Source organism: Myotis davidii, unplaced genomic scaffold, assembly GCF_000327345.1.
Source record: "Myotis davidii unplaced genomic scaffold, ASM32734v1 scaffold215, whole genome shotgun sequence".
Lineage (NCBI taxonomy): Eukaryota > Metazoa > Chordata > Mammalia > Chiroptera > Vespertilionidae > Myotis > Myotis davidii.
In genome coordinates, this window is record NW_006286975.1 from 210243 (window position 1) to 225868 (window position 15626).

At 37.6% G+C, this 15626-nt stretch overlaps 1 protein-coding gene across 1 annotated transcript in view; it reads right to left on the reverse strand.

The window, feature by feature from the left end:
- Positions 1-15626, reverse strand: part of COL4A6 (collagen type IV alpha 6) — a 111866-nt gene that overhangs the window by 59373 nt on the left and 36867 nt on the right. Inside the window, exons 5-6 of the mRNA XM_015560721.1 lie at positions 4092-4160; positions 2423-2458 (exon numbers count right to left, since the gene is read on the reverse strand). Coding sequence (XP_015416207.1) covers positions 2423-2458; positions 4092-4160 — 105 coding nt within the window. The remainder of the gene's footprint in view (positions 1-2422; positions 2459-4091; positions 4161-15626) is intronic.

The window sequence follows — 15626 nt, forward strand, 5'->3', positions numbered from 1 at the left end:
TCGAGGGGTCTCCAATTGGAGAGGGTGCAGGCTGGGCTGAGGGACACACTGGCCCCATGCATGAATTTCATGCACCAGGCCTCTACTCAGCCACCAAACTTCCCTCTTCAAATCTACATGGTTTATTTATCATGCCTGTGTATGTACATAAACATTGTACCTCTGCAGGTAGGGAAATGATTTCTAAGAGAAGCTATGCAGCAAATATAGTTATTCTACAAATTTAGTTAACACACCACCTATAACAGTTGTTTAGCTGTAGGGGACTGGATGTCCTTGGTCCTTACTCGTTCATCTCTGTTTGCATGTGTGCTTGCATACATCCTATTTATTGCCTAGCTTTTCTCACACTACTCTCTGTTTAGAAAGCTTCCTCCCATTGCCAGCCAGTCTAAACATCATCCATACTTCTCAGAGGCTCCCTTCTCTATCCTATCTAATAAAAGAGAAACATGGTAATTGGTGTATGACCACTACTCTTCCCATTGGCTAATCAGGGTGATATGCAAATTAAGTGCCAGCCAAGATGGCGGCCGGCAGCCAGGCAGCTTGAAACTAACATGAGGCTTGCTTGCTTCAGTGACAGAGGACTGCAACATTCCCCGCCTGCCTTGCCAGCCTCTGAGCCAGCAGTTTAAGAAACATTGTAACATATAGAAGCTAAACAAAACCCCAGAAACCAGCTTTCAGCCAGCTGGGATCTCAGAGCTGGAGTTGATAGAGTTTCGATTATAGAACCGAAACAAACCAGATACCTGCTTTCAGGAGCGGAGGACTAAGAGCTGGAGCCTCAGAGCTAAAGGTGGCCCAGAATAAAAAAAGAAAAAAAAAAGAAAAAAAGGAGCAGTTGGGAGCTTCAGTCCCAGCCTGAAAACAGCCCTCAGCCCCTCACCCAGGCTGGCCAGGCACCCCAGTGGGGACCCCCACCCTGATCCAGGACACCCTTCAGGGCAAACCAGCCAGCCCCCACCCATGCACCAGACCTCTACCCTATATAGTAAAAGGGTAATATGCCTCCCAGCACCGAGATCAGCGTGACACGGGGCAGCACCCAAACCCCCTGATCGTCCTGCATCTCTGTGTGTGACAGGGTGTGGCGCCCCAAGCCCCCCACCCCACGGGCCCTGCTCTGTGTGTGACGGGGTAGAGCCATAACCTCCCCATTGGGCCTGCCCTGAGTGTGTCAGTGGCGGTGCCCCAACTCCCCTATCGACCCTACTCTGTGAGTGACAGGGGGGAGCTCCTCAACCCCCTAATGGGCCCTATTCTGTGCGTGACAGGGGGGCGCTCCCCAACCCCTGATGGACCCTGCTCTGTGCATGACAGGGGGTGGCGCCACAACCTCCCCATCGACCCTCCCTTGAGTGTGACAGGGGGCGGTACCCCAATCCCCCAATTGGCCCTACCCTGAGCGTGACTGAGGGTGGCATCGCAACCTCCTGATCTGCCCTGCTCTGTGCATGACAGAGGGTGGTGCCCCAACTCCCCAATCGGCCCTGCTCTGAGCTCGACCAGGGGCTGCATCTAGGGATTAGGCCTGCCCTCTGCCACCCGGGAGCAGGCCTAAGCCAGCAGGTCGTTATCTCCTGAGGGGTCCCAGACTGTGAGAGGGCACAGGCAGCGCTGAGGGACCCCACCTCCCCCCCACCCCCCGAGTGCACAAATTTTTGTGCACCGGGCCTCTAGTCTTAAATATAAAGTCTTTCATGATGTATCCTTAGTTGGACAGCATCTCTTCCTTAAAATTTTTGTGGAATTCTTATGCCACATTCCTAATAGTGTTTCACATCCTGGGTCAGGGAGGGGGCAGAGACCATATCTGCATTGCCTCAGGGATCACTTGTAGAATTTTTTTGAGAGTAGGTGCTTAGTATCTGTTCTGGAATAAAGCAGAAAGGAAGGAACCCTGATATAGGCAATAAGGAAAAAAGGAGGGCCTTTCTTAAGCCATTTCAAAGGAAAATGATGATAATATAGAAACTCAAGGAAAACAGAAAGCTCTTATTAATACAACTCACAGCTTTTCATGGACTCACTATTATTTAGAGTCCCTTAAAATTTGCTTTATAAAGAACACTTTTTAAAGAAGAGTGTTGTACTTTTGTTTTATTGACAACACTCTCAACACACAGGAAACACTTAGTAAATGCTTGCTGAATGAAATGCAAAATTCTGTACCAGGGAGTATGCAGTTTCCTGGTCTAAAGGTTTAAAAGATTTCCTGCTGTGTAACTTTGAGGTGGACAGTCTATCCCATCAATACTTTCTCATCTGGAAAAAAGACAATAGTGTGACTCATTTTCTATGGATTTTTCTTGAGAAGGTCTACAAAGACCTTCAAACACTGAAGGGAAGAATGAAAAGGGACAATCAGTAACTGTTGACTAAACATTGAGAGCTCAACACATAAGTAACAACTTACAGTGATTCCATCTAGTCCAGGTAGCCCAGGATCCCCCTGAGAAACAGAAAAAGGCAGAAGAGTGAAGAGATTAATAAACCAAGTCTGTGGTATTTCATAGGTGACCGCCCTAAAATGCTTGGGCATAAAAACGCTTTGCTGAAGCTTAGTCCTCTTCTGTCAAGGTTCTGTGTTTTAAATAATGTATGAATTGGATATATTCAACCATTTACTTTTTTCCTAAGAAAAGTCTAGACTCTAAAAGGCAAATATTATAGCCTTGGTTGAACAGGATTTCATATTTTACTTGAATTAATTAATTTTTACTTTTTTGGGGAACTTATTAGAAACTGTTTTTGTGGGCTGGTGATCTTCCTTCTCTTTTTGGAGGAAAGCAAGCTACGTTCCCATGTGCCTTCATCCCCAGAGAATCTATGCCCATATATATACACAATGCAAATAAGATATTTCAAGGGAGAATCAACAGAGCATATAGTCTCTGATTACATTTTAATTACTTTGCACCACCTTAAGTCACTGTATAAATCTATAATATAACCATCTTGTGGAAATTGCTGTGTTCTACTGGGTCCAAGGTCTCTTTTATTTTTGGCCAAACTATCTAATCAATGTTTGCTGTGACAATGCCCATATTTTGATACCTGCTAGTCTTACTGCACTTGGCTTATGGTAAAAAATCAGCTCTCTGCAGAATGGAAAGAGCAAGTCACGCAGCCTCAGTATATCTCAGCTTTTCTATCTGTAAAATGAGCAACATGAATCTAACAATCATGAGGTCTTTCCCAACTCTTACATTCTATCTTCTGCTGTGGCATCTATGGACAAGAGCTCAAATACTGTGCCTTTGCCAGTTCTCGTCCAGCCACCCCCATCACTCCATTCCAAAGTGACTTCCAATGTTCCAATGTTCGGGGCTCTGTGTGTGGATGGAAGGCAGAAAGGTGCCATCCTCAGCTGAATGTGCTTGGATGCACCTTCCTCTCATGTTGGACACATAGATTTTGATTTTCTAGGAAGGAAATGATGGGCTCCCTTACCACTCTTTAAGGGAAATAGGGTCAATCATTTGGCAACAGAGTTTATTGAGGGTCCATAAGATACCAGGCAGTATAAACCAAGAATTCAGTCACAAGAATACAGAAGGTTTTTATCAATGAAGAAATGAAAGTTTCTAACCAGCTTCAGAGTTGATGGGCAATTTTTGCAGAGAGCCAGGGTCCCAGCTAAGGGTGATGGGCCTGGGTTCAGGGACAGAAAAGGGCAGGGCCAGGATCCTGGGCTGGTGGCCATGTTGAGATGGGCAGAGACATACATGGTTTCATACCAAGGTATGCAGATATTAAGGATTCTAGAGCAGACAAAAGGTATCTGCCTCTAGGAAATGTCTCAGCTTGTCAAAGAAAACGATATGCATGCAAACTGTTTGCTGATCTGTCTTTTATTTTTGGTCTAGATACTATAAAGCAAATATCTTTGACAGTATGGTTACAAACATTTCTGTCAGTGTTTGTACCACAAAATGCTCAGGGTCCTTTTTAAATACAGCTTGGTCTGCTTCTTAAATAGAGACACAGATGCTAGTTCTGGAAATGTTTTTATTGGATCTGGGGCCCAATCTGGAGGAACTCAGCTTATAGCCTACTCAGCTGTCTGCTTCAGAGGCTCTTACCTTCATTCCTTTGAAACTACCTTGGGTATAGACAGGTTCACCTTTAGATCCTTTCTGACCAGGAAGCCCCTGAGTAAAATCAGAAAAAAATCTTGTGAAAATATACATACACAGAGTTTTGTTAATAGTATGAACTGATCAGATAGAGGATGAAACAGTAAGAGGCTGAAATTATATGGATTATTCTATGGCAGAATTGGCTATGCTAAGGGCCAAAGTACATCCCAGAACAGCTGCTGTGTCTCAAAATCACATGCCCACTCCCCAAATTCCAAAATCTCTAAAGGGATTAGAAAGGAGGAGAATTTGAATCTATTCAGAGCAGTCAACTTTTTCTGTAAAGAGCTAGATAGTAAATAATTTAGGCTTTGCAGGCCATATCTGGGCTCTGTCCCATATAGTTTATCTTGACAACCTTTTAAAAATGTAAAAAGAAGCCACAGGTAAAGGGTCACGTTAGCCAGTTTGCTGACCCCTGGTCTAAGAGATATCTACAAAACTATCTCCATTTTGTGCTGCTACACACAACTTCAACTTCAACACCTGTCCAAGAAGCCAGTGTGACTCACTAACACAGAGAACAATTCAAAGTATGCCCAACCCATCTATCAACCAGAAATTTACTGTCTAATTGGCAGATGCCAGCTAACATTGGCTAGATGTTGTCCTGTTGGGTAAAGTCCATGTCCCCATTCCTAATGGGAAGTCAGGATTAATATTGGGGGTAAGGTTAAATTTTGGGTACCGAAGCATTGATTGAATGATGATTTTTTGAGCTCAAAACTACAGTTATATTAAAAGAACAATGTGGTCCCAAAAGCACAAACAAGTTTCTTTCCTGACACTTCCTGTTTCCTCTTATACTTGTGGCCACTACTTTCATCAAAGAAATATCAAATAATATCCACTCAGGATTCAGCAGGGTTATTAAGGTTCTGTTTAGTAAAATACACGTCCAAGTTCCTATTTAGGCTTAAAGGGAGGTTTGGGGACAGGATTAGGTTTTACCTTTTTCCTTTGACTCTCAGATGTTCATTACCTCAAGATTTCTTTTCCTACTGTTGGGGGTAGCACTTCCTTTATTTCCTGGATATTCACTTTCCTAACACATATGTGATTTGCTCTCTTCTCCTGTTGCCATGGCAGTGTTTGAAGAACTTTTGACATAAACAGCTCATACTATGTTGGTAATACAACCCCCCCCGCCCCCCGAATTGCTGCATATTGGTTTGATCCTTAGATGTCTAGGTTCTTTATGACAATCTGGGGCTTGTACTTTGTATGTATGTTTCACTTTCATATTTTATTATTTTATTTTATTAATTTTATTTTTCCCATCACCATTTATTCCCCCTATAATCTCTTCCACCTGCCCACACTCCTTCCCTCCATACTAGGTGTATCGGTTAATAATGTGGATTTTGTAATCAAAGAAAACACAATAACTTCAAGAGAAACATCAAAAGTGCTTTATTCAAAATAATGTCCATCGCTGGCTACACATTTCTCCCATCTTTCAGGTAATTTGTGGATACCGTCCCAAAAGAACTTTTCTTGTTTTGAGGCAAACCATTCAGAGATCCAATTTTCCACTTCTTCATATGTTTTGCAGTGCTGCTCAGAAAGTGCGTGTGCCATCGATCGAAACAAGTGGTAATCTGAAGGAGCAAGGTCTGGTGAATACAGCAGGTGGTTTAATACTTCCCAGGCAAGATTTTTTAACGTGTCTTTAACTGGTTTTGAAGTGTGTGATGGTGCGTCAACATAAGCAAACTTACTTTGCCATGCCTTCTGGCCTATTCTGATTGTTTCACGATCAAAGCATGGTTCAAATTATTTGTTGTCAGTAGCGATCAGTATTAACGGTTTCACCTGGTTTTAGAAGCTCATAATACACCACACCTTCCTGATACCACCAAACGCAGAGCATTGTCTTCTTTCTGAAGCGATTTCGCCTTATAGTCAATGTTCATGGTTGACCTGGATCAACCCATTATTTTGTGCGTTTGAGATTCTCAAAATAAATCCACTTTTCATTGCCCGTCAATATTCAATGCCAAAAAGAATTTCATAAATTGATGAACAAAAATAGATACAGAGGCAGAGCAGCATCGAACAGACTGTAAACTACAGCGTGAAGTCCAGGGAGGGTTGGGAGGGGGTGGCTGTAAGAGATCAACCGAAGGACTTGTATGCATGCATATAAGCATAACCAATGGACACAAGACACTGGGGGGTAGGGGAGGCTGGGGGAAGGTCAATGGGAAAAAAAGGAGACATATATACTACTCTTTGTAATACTTTAAGCAATAAAACAAAATTAAAAAAATAGATTTTCTTTTGTGCTGCTGAAGTGACATTTTACTGATGACTTTTCAGTTTTCCATTTGTCTTTCGTTCAGTTGATGTGCACCCATTTTCCTTCCTTTAAAATCTTTCCCATTGCTTGTAAATGATCGGAAATTGTTTGCTGAGCAACGTTTAATTTTTCTGCAAGTTGTTTTTGAGTTTGACACGAATCTTCATCCAATAATGCTTGCAATTGTTGGTCTTAAAACTTTTTCGGTTGACCTGGATGTTCTTTGTCTTTCACATCGAAACCATCACTTTTAAAGCATTTAAACCAGCGTTCACAAGTATCTTGAGATGGAGCATGTTCACCATAAGCTTCCCGAAGTATTCAGCAGCACTTTTCTTCAAAATAAAGTAATGAATTAAAACTTTCTGCAAATGCTCTTTTTTTTGGCATGAAATTCAACATTTTTAAGCATAAAAATATCTATGATGTTAACACCTTCAGCAAATTTGACATAGGAAGTTTTGAAGCTTGCTGTCAATACAACAAAATAGCATACATATAAAATCACATATATATCAACATTTATGTAACTCCATCTAATGAAAAAAATCCTCATTATTAACCAGTACACTTAGTAATCACCACACTGTTGTTCCTGTCCATGAGTTCTTCCTCTTTTTTCTTTTTTTATTCAATCCCTCCCATAACACTCTCCCCGACCAGAGCTGTTTGCCTGCTCTCTATCTCTAAATCCATTTTGCTTGTTAGTTCAGTCTGTTCATTAAATTCCACATATGAGTGAAATTGCATGGTACTTACCGTTCTCCGACTAACTTATTTCACTTAGCATAATGTTCTCCAGGTCCATCCATGCTATCACAAACGGTAATACTTCCTTCCTTTTTATAGTCGAGTAGTGTTTTATTGTGTAAATGTACCATAGATGTTTTATTTACTCATACTGTTGGACACTTGGGCTACTTTAAAATCTTGGTTATTGTAAATAATGCTGCAATGAACATAGGGGTGCATATATTCTTTCAAATTAGTGTTTCAAGCTTTTTCAGATATATTCCCAAAAGTGGAATTTCGGGTCAGAAGGTAGTTCCATTTTTAATTATTTGAGGTAACTCCATACTGCTTTCCACAGTGGCTCCATCAATCTGCAGACCTACCAACAGTACATAAGGGTTCCCTTTTCTCCACATCCTCGCCAACACTTATTGGTTTATTGATGATAGCCATTCTGACAGGTATGAGGTGATATCTCATTATGGTTTTAATTTGCATCTCTCTGATGATTAGTGATGTTGAGCATCTTTTCATGTCTATTGGTCATCTGTATGTCCCCTTCGGAGAAGTGTCTATTTAGGTCCTTTGCCCATTTTTTAACTGGATTTTTTTGTGGGTTTTTTGTTGTTGTTCAGTTTTATAAGTTCTTTATACATTTTGGATATTAACCCTTAACAGGTGTATTGGTGGATACATTATCCCCTTTAGTGGGTTGTCTTTTCATTTTGTTGATGATTTCCTTTGCTGTGCAAAAACATTTTAGTTTGATGTAGTACCATTTGCTTATTTTTTTCTTTTGTTGTCCTCACCCAAGAAGATATATCTGAAAAAATATTGCTATGAGAAATGTCTGAGATTTTACTGCCTATGTTTTTAAAAATATTTTATTCATTTTTATGGAGAGGAAGGGAGAGGGACAGAGAGACACACAGAGGAGAGAGATAGATAGATAGAGAGAGAGAGAGAGAGAGAGAGACATCCATTTGTTATCCCACTTATTTATGCCTTCATTGGTTGATTCTTATATGTGCTCTGACTGGGGAGTGGGGATTGAGCCCGCAATCTTGGAGTGCAGGGGTGGAGCACTAAAGACACACATTGGGAAGGGAGAGAGAGCAACATCAATGATGAGAGAGAATCATGGATTGACTGCCTCCTGCACACCCCCTACTGGGGATCGAGCCCAAAACCCTAGGCATGTGTCTTTGACTGGAATCGAACCTGGGACCCTTCAGTCCGCACTCAGGCTGACACTCTATCCACTGAGCCAAACCAGTTAGGGCATATTATATTATTATTATTATTATTATAGCGTGATTCCTCCCACTTTGTTTTTCTTACTCAAAATCACTGTTGCTATTCAGGATCTTCTCTGGTTCTATATATATTCTTGTAATATTTGTTCTAGTTCTGTGAAATACTTGATTGGTATCTTGATAGGAATTGCATTGAATCTGTAGACTACTTTGGGCAGTATGGACATTTTAATGATTTTAATACTATCTATCAATGAACACCATATATGTTTCCACTTATTTGTATCTTCTTCAATTTATTTCTTCAGTGCCTTAAAATTTTTGAGTACAGGTCCTTTACTTTCTTTATTTCTAGGTATTTTATTCTTTTTAAAGCAGTTGTGAATCAGATTGTCTTCTTAATTTCCCTTTCTGATAGTTAATTATTAATTCATGAAAATGCAACAGATTTCTGGATATTTATTTTGTATCCTGCTACTTTACTGAATTCATTTATCAGTTCTAGTAGTTTTTGGTGAAATCTTTAGAGTTCAGTATCAAGTAATCTGCAAATAATAACAGTTTTACTTCTTCCTTTTCAATTTGGATGCCTTTTATTTCTTGTTATTGTCTAAATGCTGTGGCTAGAACTTCCAGTGCTATGTTGAATAAGAGTGGTAAAAGTGAACATCTCTGTCCTGTTCCTGATCTTATAAGAGAATGCTTGTAGTTTTTCCCCACTGAGTATGATGTTGGCTGTGGGGTTGCCATATATGGTCTTTATAAAGTTGAGGTATGTTCCCTCTATTTCAAATTTTCTGAGACTTTTTATTATAAATGGGTGCAGGATCTTATATAATTCTTTTTCTGCCTCTATTGGTATGAGCATATGGTTTTTATTCTTCATTTTGTTTCTGTGGTGTATCACATTTATTGTTTTGCGGATATTGTACCAACTTTGAATCCCCAGAATAAATCTCACTTGATCATGGTATATGATCTTTTCAATGTATTGCTGGATTAGGTTTGCTAATATTTTGTTGAGGATTTTAGCCTCTATGTTCATCAGGGATATTGGCATATAATTTTCTTTCTTTGTCATGTCTTTATCTGATTTTGGCATTAGGATAATGTTGTCTTCATAAAATGAGCTTGGGAGTCTTACCTCCTCTTGAATTCTTCGGAATAGTTTGAGAGCGATAAGTGTTAGTTTTCTTTGAATGTTTGGTAAAATTCACCTGTAAGCCATCCAGTCCAGGGCTTTAGTTTGTTGGGAGTTTTCTGATTACTGCTTTAATTTCACTAGTTGCAATCTGTTTACTAGTATTCAGAGCCTCCCATTCTTCTTCATTTAGTTTTGGAAAATTGTATGTTTCTAGGAATTTATCCATTTTTTGCAGATTGTCCAATTTGTTGGTAGATAGTTGTTCACAATATTTTCTTACAATCTTTTGTATTTCTTTGGTGTCAGTTGTTACTTCTCTTTGGTTTCTGATGTTTTTTATTTGGGTCCACCCTCCTTTTTTTCTAGATGAGTCTGGTCAAAGGTTTGCCAATCTTGCTTACATTCTCAAAGAATCAGCTCCTGGTTTCATAGATTTTGGGGGGATATTTTTAAGACTCTCATTTATTTCTGTGCTGATCTTTATTATTTCCACCCTTCTACTCAGTCTGGGTTTTGTTTTCTGCTCTTTCTCAAGTTCCTTTAAGTGTAAAGTTAGAATGTTTATTTGAACTTTTTCTTGTTTCTTGAAATAGACCTGTAATGCTATGATTTTACCTCTCAGGACTGATTTCCCTAAGTCCTATGGACTTTGGGTAGCTATTTTTTAAATTTTCATTTGTTTCCAAGTATTTTGATTTCTTTGTTAACCCATTTATTATTTACTAACATGTTATTTAGCCTCCATGTCTTTGTGTGTTTTTCAGTTCTCTTCTTGTGATTGTGTTCAAGGCTGTTTGTGTTCGTGAGTTTCAGTTTTATATCCCACATATGAGTGAAATAATATGGTTCTTAGCTTTTTCTAACTAATTTATTTCACTTAGCTTAATGTTCTGAAAGTCCATCGATGTTGTTGCAAATGGCACTATTACATACTTACTTATGGCTGAGTAGTATTCTGTTGTGTATATGTAGCACATCTTCTTTATCCAGTCCTCTGTAGCAGGACATGTTGGTTGTGTCCATGTCTTGACCACTGTGAATAATGCTGCAGTGAGCATAGGGTTTCATATATCTTTGTGATACATGCTTTCGAGTTTTTTTGGGGTATATACCCAGGACAAGGATTGCTGGGTCATAGGTAGCTCTATTCTTAATTTTTTGAGGAACTTCAGACTGATTTCCACACTGGTTATACCAGTCTACATTCCCACTCACAGTGAATGAAGGTTGCCTTTTCTCCACAACCTCTCCAACACTTCTTATTGTGTGTCTTGTTGATAATAGCCACTCTAACAGGTGTGGCGTGGTATCTCATTTTAGTTTTGATTTCTCTAATTGCTAGTGAGGTTGAACAACTTTTCATATATCTATTGACTGTTCATATGTCTTCTTGGGAAGAGGTGTATTTTCAGGTCCTCTACCCACTTTCTGATTGGGTTGTTTGTTTGGTATTGAGTTTTATGAGTTCTTTATATATTTTGGAAATTAAACCTTTGTCAGAACTACTATTTGCAAATATCATCTATCTCGTTGGTTGCCTCTTTGTTTTGTTATCAGTTTCATTTGCTGTGGAGAAGCTTTTTAGTCCTATATAATCTCATTCATTTATTTTTGCTTATTACTTTCCTTACCTTTGGGGTCAAATTCACAAAACGTTCTCTATGACCAAGTTTCATAAATTTGGTACCTATATTTTCTTCTATGTAACTTACTGTATTGGGTCTTATATTTAGGTCTTTGGTCCATTTTGAATTAATTTTTGTATATGAAGATAAACTATAATCCAGTTTCATTCTTTTGCTTTCCAGTTTTCCCAGCACCATTTATTGGAGATACTATCTGTACTCCCTTATATGTTTATGGCTCCTTTGGCAAAAATTATGGATCCACATTAATATGGTTTTATAGCTGGGCTCTATATTCTATTCCATTGATCTGTGTGTCTGTTTCTCTGTGAATAGCATATTCTTTTGGTTATCATAGCTCTGTAGTATAATTTGAAGTCAGGTAGTGTGATACCTCCAGCTTCATTCTTTATTTTTTATGATGATTTTTTTGTGCTATTTCTTTAAAAAATGAATTGAGATTTCGATGGGGATTGCATTAAATATGTTATATTGCTTTGGGTAAAATGGCCATTTTAACTATGTTGATTTTTCTAATTCATGAGCATGGGATATTTTTCCATTTTGTTGTGTCTTTTTCAATCTCTTTAAATAATGCTTTGTAATTCTCAGTATATAGGTCTTTCATGTTCTTTGTTAAGTTTGTTCCTAGGTATTTTATTCTTTTGGTTGCAATTGAAAAATAAATTGGTGTGTGTTTTTTTCATTTCTTTTTATGTCCTCTTAGTGTACAGGAGGACAATGGAATTTTGTACCCTGATTTTGTATCCTGCAACTTGACTGTATTTAAGTATTGTTTCTAATAGTTTTGTGGTGGATCTTTAGGGTCTTCTATGTATATAATCATGTCATCCATAAAAAGTGACAGTTTTACTGCTTCCTTTCCAATTGGGATGCCTTTTATTTCTTTTTCTTGCCTTATTGCTCTGGCTAGGACTTCTAGCACTATGTTGAATATGAGTGGTGAGAGTGGACATCCTTGTCTTGTTCTTGATCTTTGAGGAAAAGCTTTCAATTTTTCACCTTCAAGTATGATATTAGATAAGGATTTATCATATATGGCCTTTATTATGTTGAGGTACATTCCTTCTATTCCTATTTTTTATTGAGTGTTTTAATCATAAGCGGATATTTTATCCTATGAAATCCTTTTTCTGCATCTATTTTTAAGATTATATGTTTTTTTATCCTTCTTTTAATGTGGTGTATTACATTGATTTATTTGTGTATGTTAAACCATCCTTGTGCCATGGAATGAACCCCACTTAATTAGAATATATATTTTTTTAATGTATCATTGTATTCCACTTGCTAGTATTTTGTTTAGGATTTTTGCATCTGTAGTCATCAGGTATATTGCTCTGTAGTTCCCATTTTTTGTGTTATCCTTCCCAGGTTTTGGTAAATGGGTTATATTGGCTTCATAAAATGTGTTAGGAAGTGTTACCTCTTCTTCATTTTTTTGGAAAAAATTGAGAAATAGGTTTTAAATCTTCTTTAAATATTTGGTAGAATTCACTAGCAAAGCCATTGGTACTGGATGTTTTCTTTGGGGAAGTTTTTGATGGTTGTTTCAATTTACTCAATGCTGATTGGTCTATTTAGATTTTCCAATTCTTCATGACTTAGTCTACAAATGTTATATATTTTGAGGAACTTATCCATTCCTTCTAGGTTGAATTTGGTAGCATATAATCTTTCATAATATACTAGTATGATCCTTTGTATATCTGTAATATCTGTGGTGACTTCTCCAATCTCATTTATGATTTTGTTTATATGGGCCTTTTCTACTTTTTCCTTAGTGAATTTAGCCATGGGTTTGTCAATCTTATTAATCTTTTCAAAGAACCAGCTCTTTGTTTTATTAATTTTTGTATAGTCTTTTGTTCTCTATTTCATTCAATATTGCTCTAATTTTTATTATTTCCCTTCTTCTGCTGGCTTTGGCTTGCTTTTGCTATTCTTTTTCTAGTTTTTTAAAAATGTGAGGTTAGGTTGTTTACTTGGGATTTTTCTTTCTTGAGATAGGTTTGTAATGATATAAACTTCCCTATTATTAATACTTTTGTTGCATCCCAGAAATTTTGACATGTTGTACTGTCATTATTATTTGTCTCTATATATCTTTTGATCTCATCTTTTATTTCTTCTTTGATCCAGTCATTTTTAGTAGTATGTTGTTTAATTTCCACATATTTGTGAGTTTCTTTACTTTCATTTTGCAGTTGATTTCTAATTTCAAGGCATCATAGTCAGAGAATATTCTTGGTATAATTTTAGTTTTCTTGAATTTGTTTATGCTAGTTTTGTTACTCAACATATGGTCTATCCTTGAGAATGTTTCATGTGCATGGAGAAGAATGTACAATCTGATATTTTGGGATAAAAAATTCTTTAGGTGTCAATTATGTTCATTTGGTCTAGTGTGTTATTTACGGTTGATATATATATATATTTTTTATTGATTTACTGTTTGGTGGTTCCAGTAGAGATGTCAATGGAGTATTAAGGTCCCCAACCATGATTGTTATTTGATATGTTTCTCCCTTTAGTTCTATGAGTAGTCGTTTTATATATTTTGGTGCTTCCTGGTTGGGTGCATATATATTAAGAAGTGTTATGTTGTGTGTGTGAGGTTTTTTTTTTAATGTACTGTCCCCTTTATAATTATAAAGTGTTTATTTTTGTCTCTTGTTAACTTTATTTGTCAGATATAACTATGGCTACACCTGCTTTTCTGTGGATGTTATTTGCTTGGAGAGTCATTTCCCACCCTTTTATTTTGAAACTACCTTTGTCTTTGAAGTTTAAATGTGTCTTTTATAGGCAGCATATGGTTGGGTTTTGTTTTCTTGATCCACTCTGTTACTCTATGCCTCTTTATTGGTGAATTTAGACCATTTACATTAAGGGTAGTTATTGATGTATGAGGATTCTTATAGCCATTTTATCTTTTGTTTTCTGGTAGCTCTGTGCCTCCATTGGTTATTTTCCTTTGTGTTTTTGTCTGTTGTTTTTATTTGGTACTATTCCATACATCTCTCCTCTGTTTCCTCTTTCTTTAAGCCATCTGTCCTGGTTTGGGGATTTTTGTGTTTGGTTACCATTAGGTTTTTAAAAAATAAACTTGCATATATACAGTACTTTTTTTCTTTTGAGTGCATCTGATCTTCATCCTCCTTTGCCAGTTCAGAAATTTTTATGGTTTTATCATTACAAATCCCTTTTTACACTGTAAGTTTTTTGGTGATATTAATCATAGTGTTATGACTTTATGTTCTTTGTTTCAGGAAGAATAACTCCATTGAGTACTTCCTGCAATGGAGGTTTTCTGTTGATAAAATCCCTCAGCTTCTGTATGTCTGGGAACGTCTTTATTTCACCTTCATTTTTAAAGGATAATGTTGCTGGATATTTTATTTGTGCCTGGTAATCTCTCTCTTTCAGATGTCTGAATATTTGGTTCCATTGTCTTCTGGATTTCAAAGTTTCTGCTGAGAAGTTGGATGAAATTCTGATGGGTTTTCCTTTGTATATCACTTCCTTTTTTTCTGGCCTGCTTTGAGAATTTTTTCTTTGTCATTAATTTTTAATAGATTTAGTATGAAGTGCCTTGGAGAGGGTTTCTTTGGATTTAGGTAACAAGGTGTTCTGTTTTCTACTTGGATTTGAGGATCTAGTTTTTTCCATAGGTTTGGGAAGTTCTCATCCACTATTTGTTTCAATAGACCCTCTGTTCCGTTCTCTCTCTCTTCCTCTTCTGTCATGACTATTATTCTAATATTGCTTTCTCTCATGGAATCATATAGTTCTCATAGACCTCTTTCATTTTTCTTTATGCTCAGGTCTCTCTCTTCTTGTTTAAGTCATTTGTATATTCCTATCTTAAATATCTCTAATTCTTTCCTCTATCTGGTTGGCTCTGCTTCCAAGCTCAGTAGTTTACTCTTTTTTATGATCTAATTACCTTTTTAATGTCTAAAATTTTATGTATGTCTCCTTTTCTCCCAATTGACAACCCCCAGTCATTCCTGCCACTAGAAAGCCCCCATTGCCCCAGTGTCTCTGTCCATTGGTTATACTAATATGCATGCATACAAGTCCTTTGGTTTCTCTCTAACCTCCTCCAGTCCTTACCATTTGTCTCTGTATCTATTCTTGTTCATCAAATTATGTTGATCATTATATCCCACATATGAGTAAGATCATGTGATATATGTGTTTCTCCGACTGGCTTATTTTGCTTAGCATAATGCTCTCCAGTTGCATCCATGCTGTTGCAAATGGTAAAAGTTCCTTCTTTTTATGGCGGCGTAGTATTCCACTGTGTAGATGTACTACCGCTTTTTAATCCACTCATCTGCTGATGGGCACTTAGGTTGTCTCCAAATCTTAGCTATTGTAAACTGTGCTGGA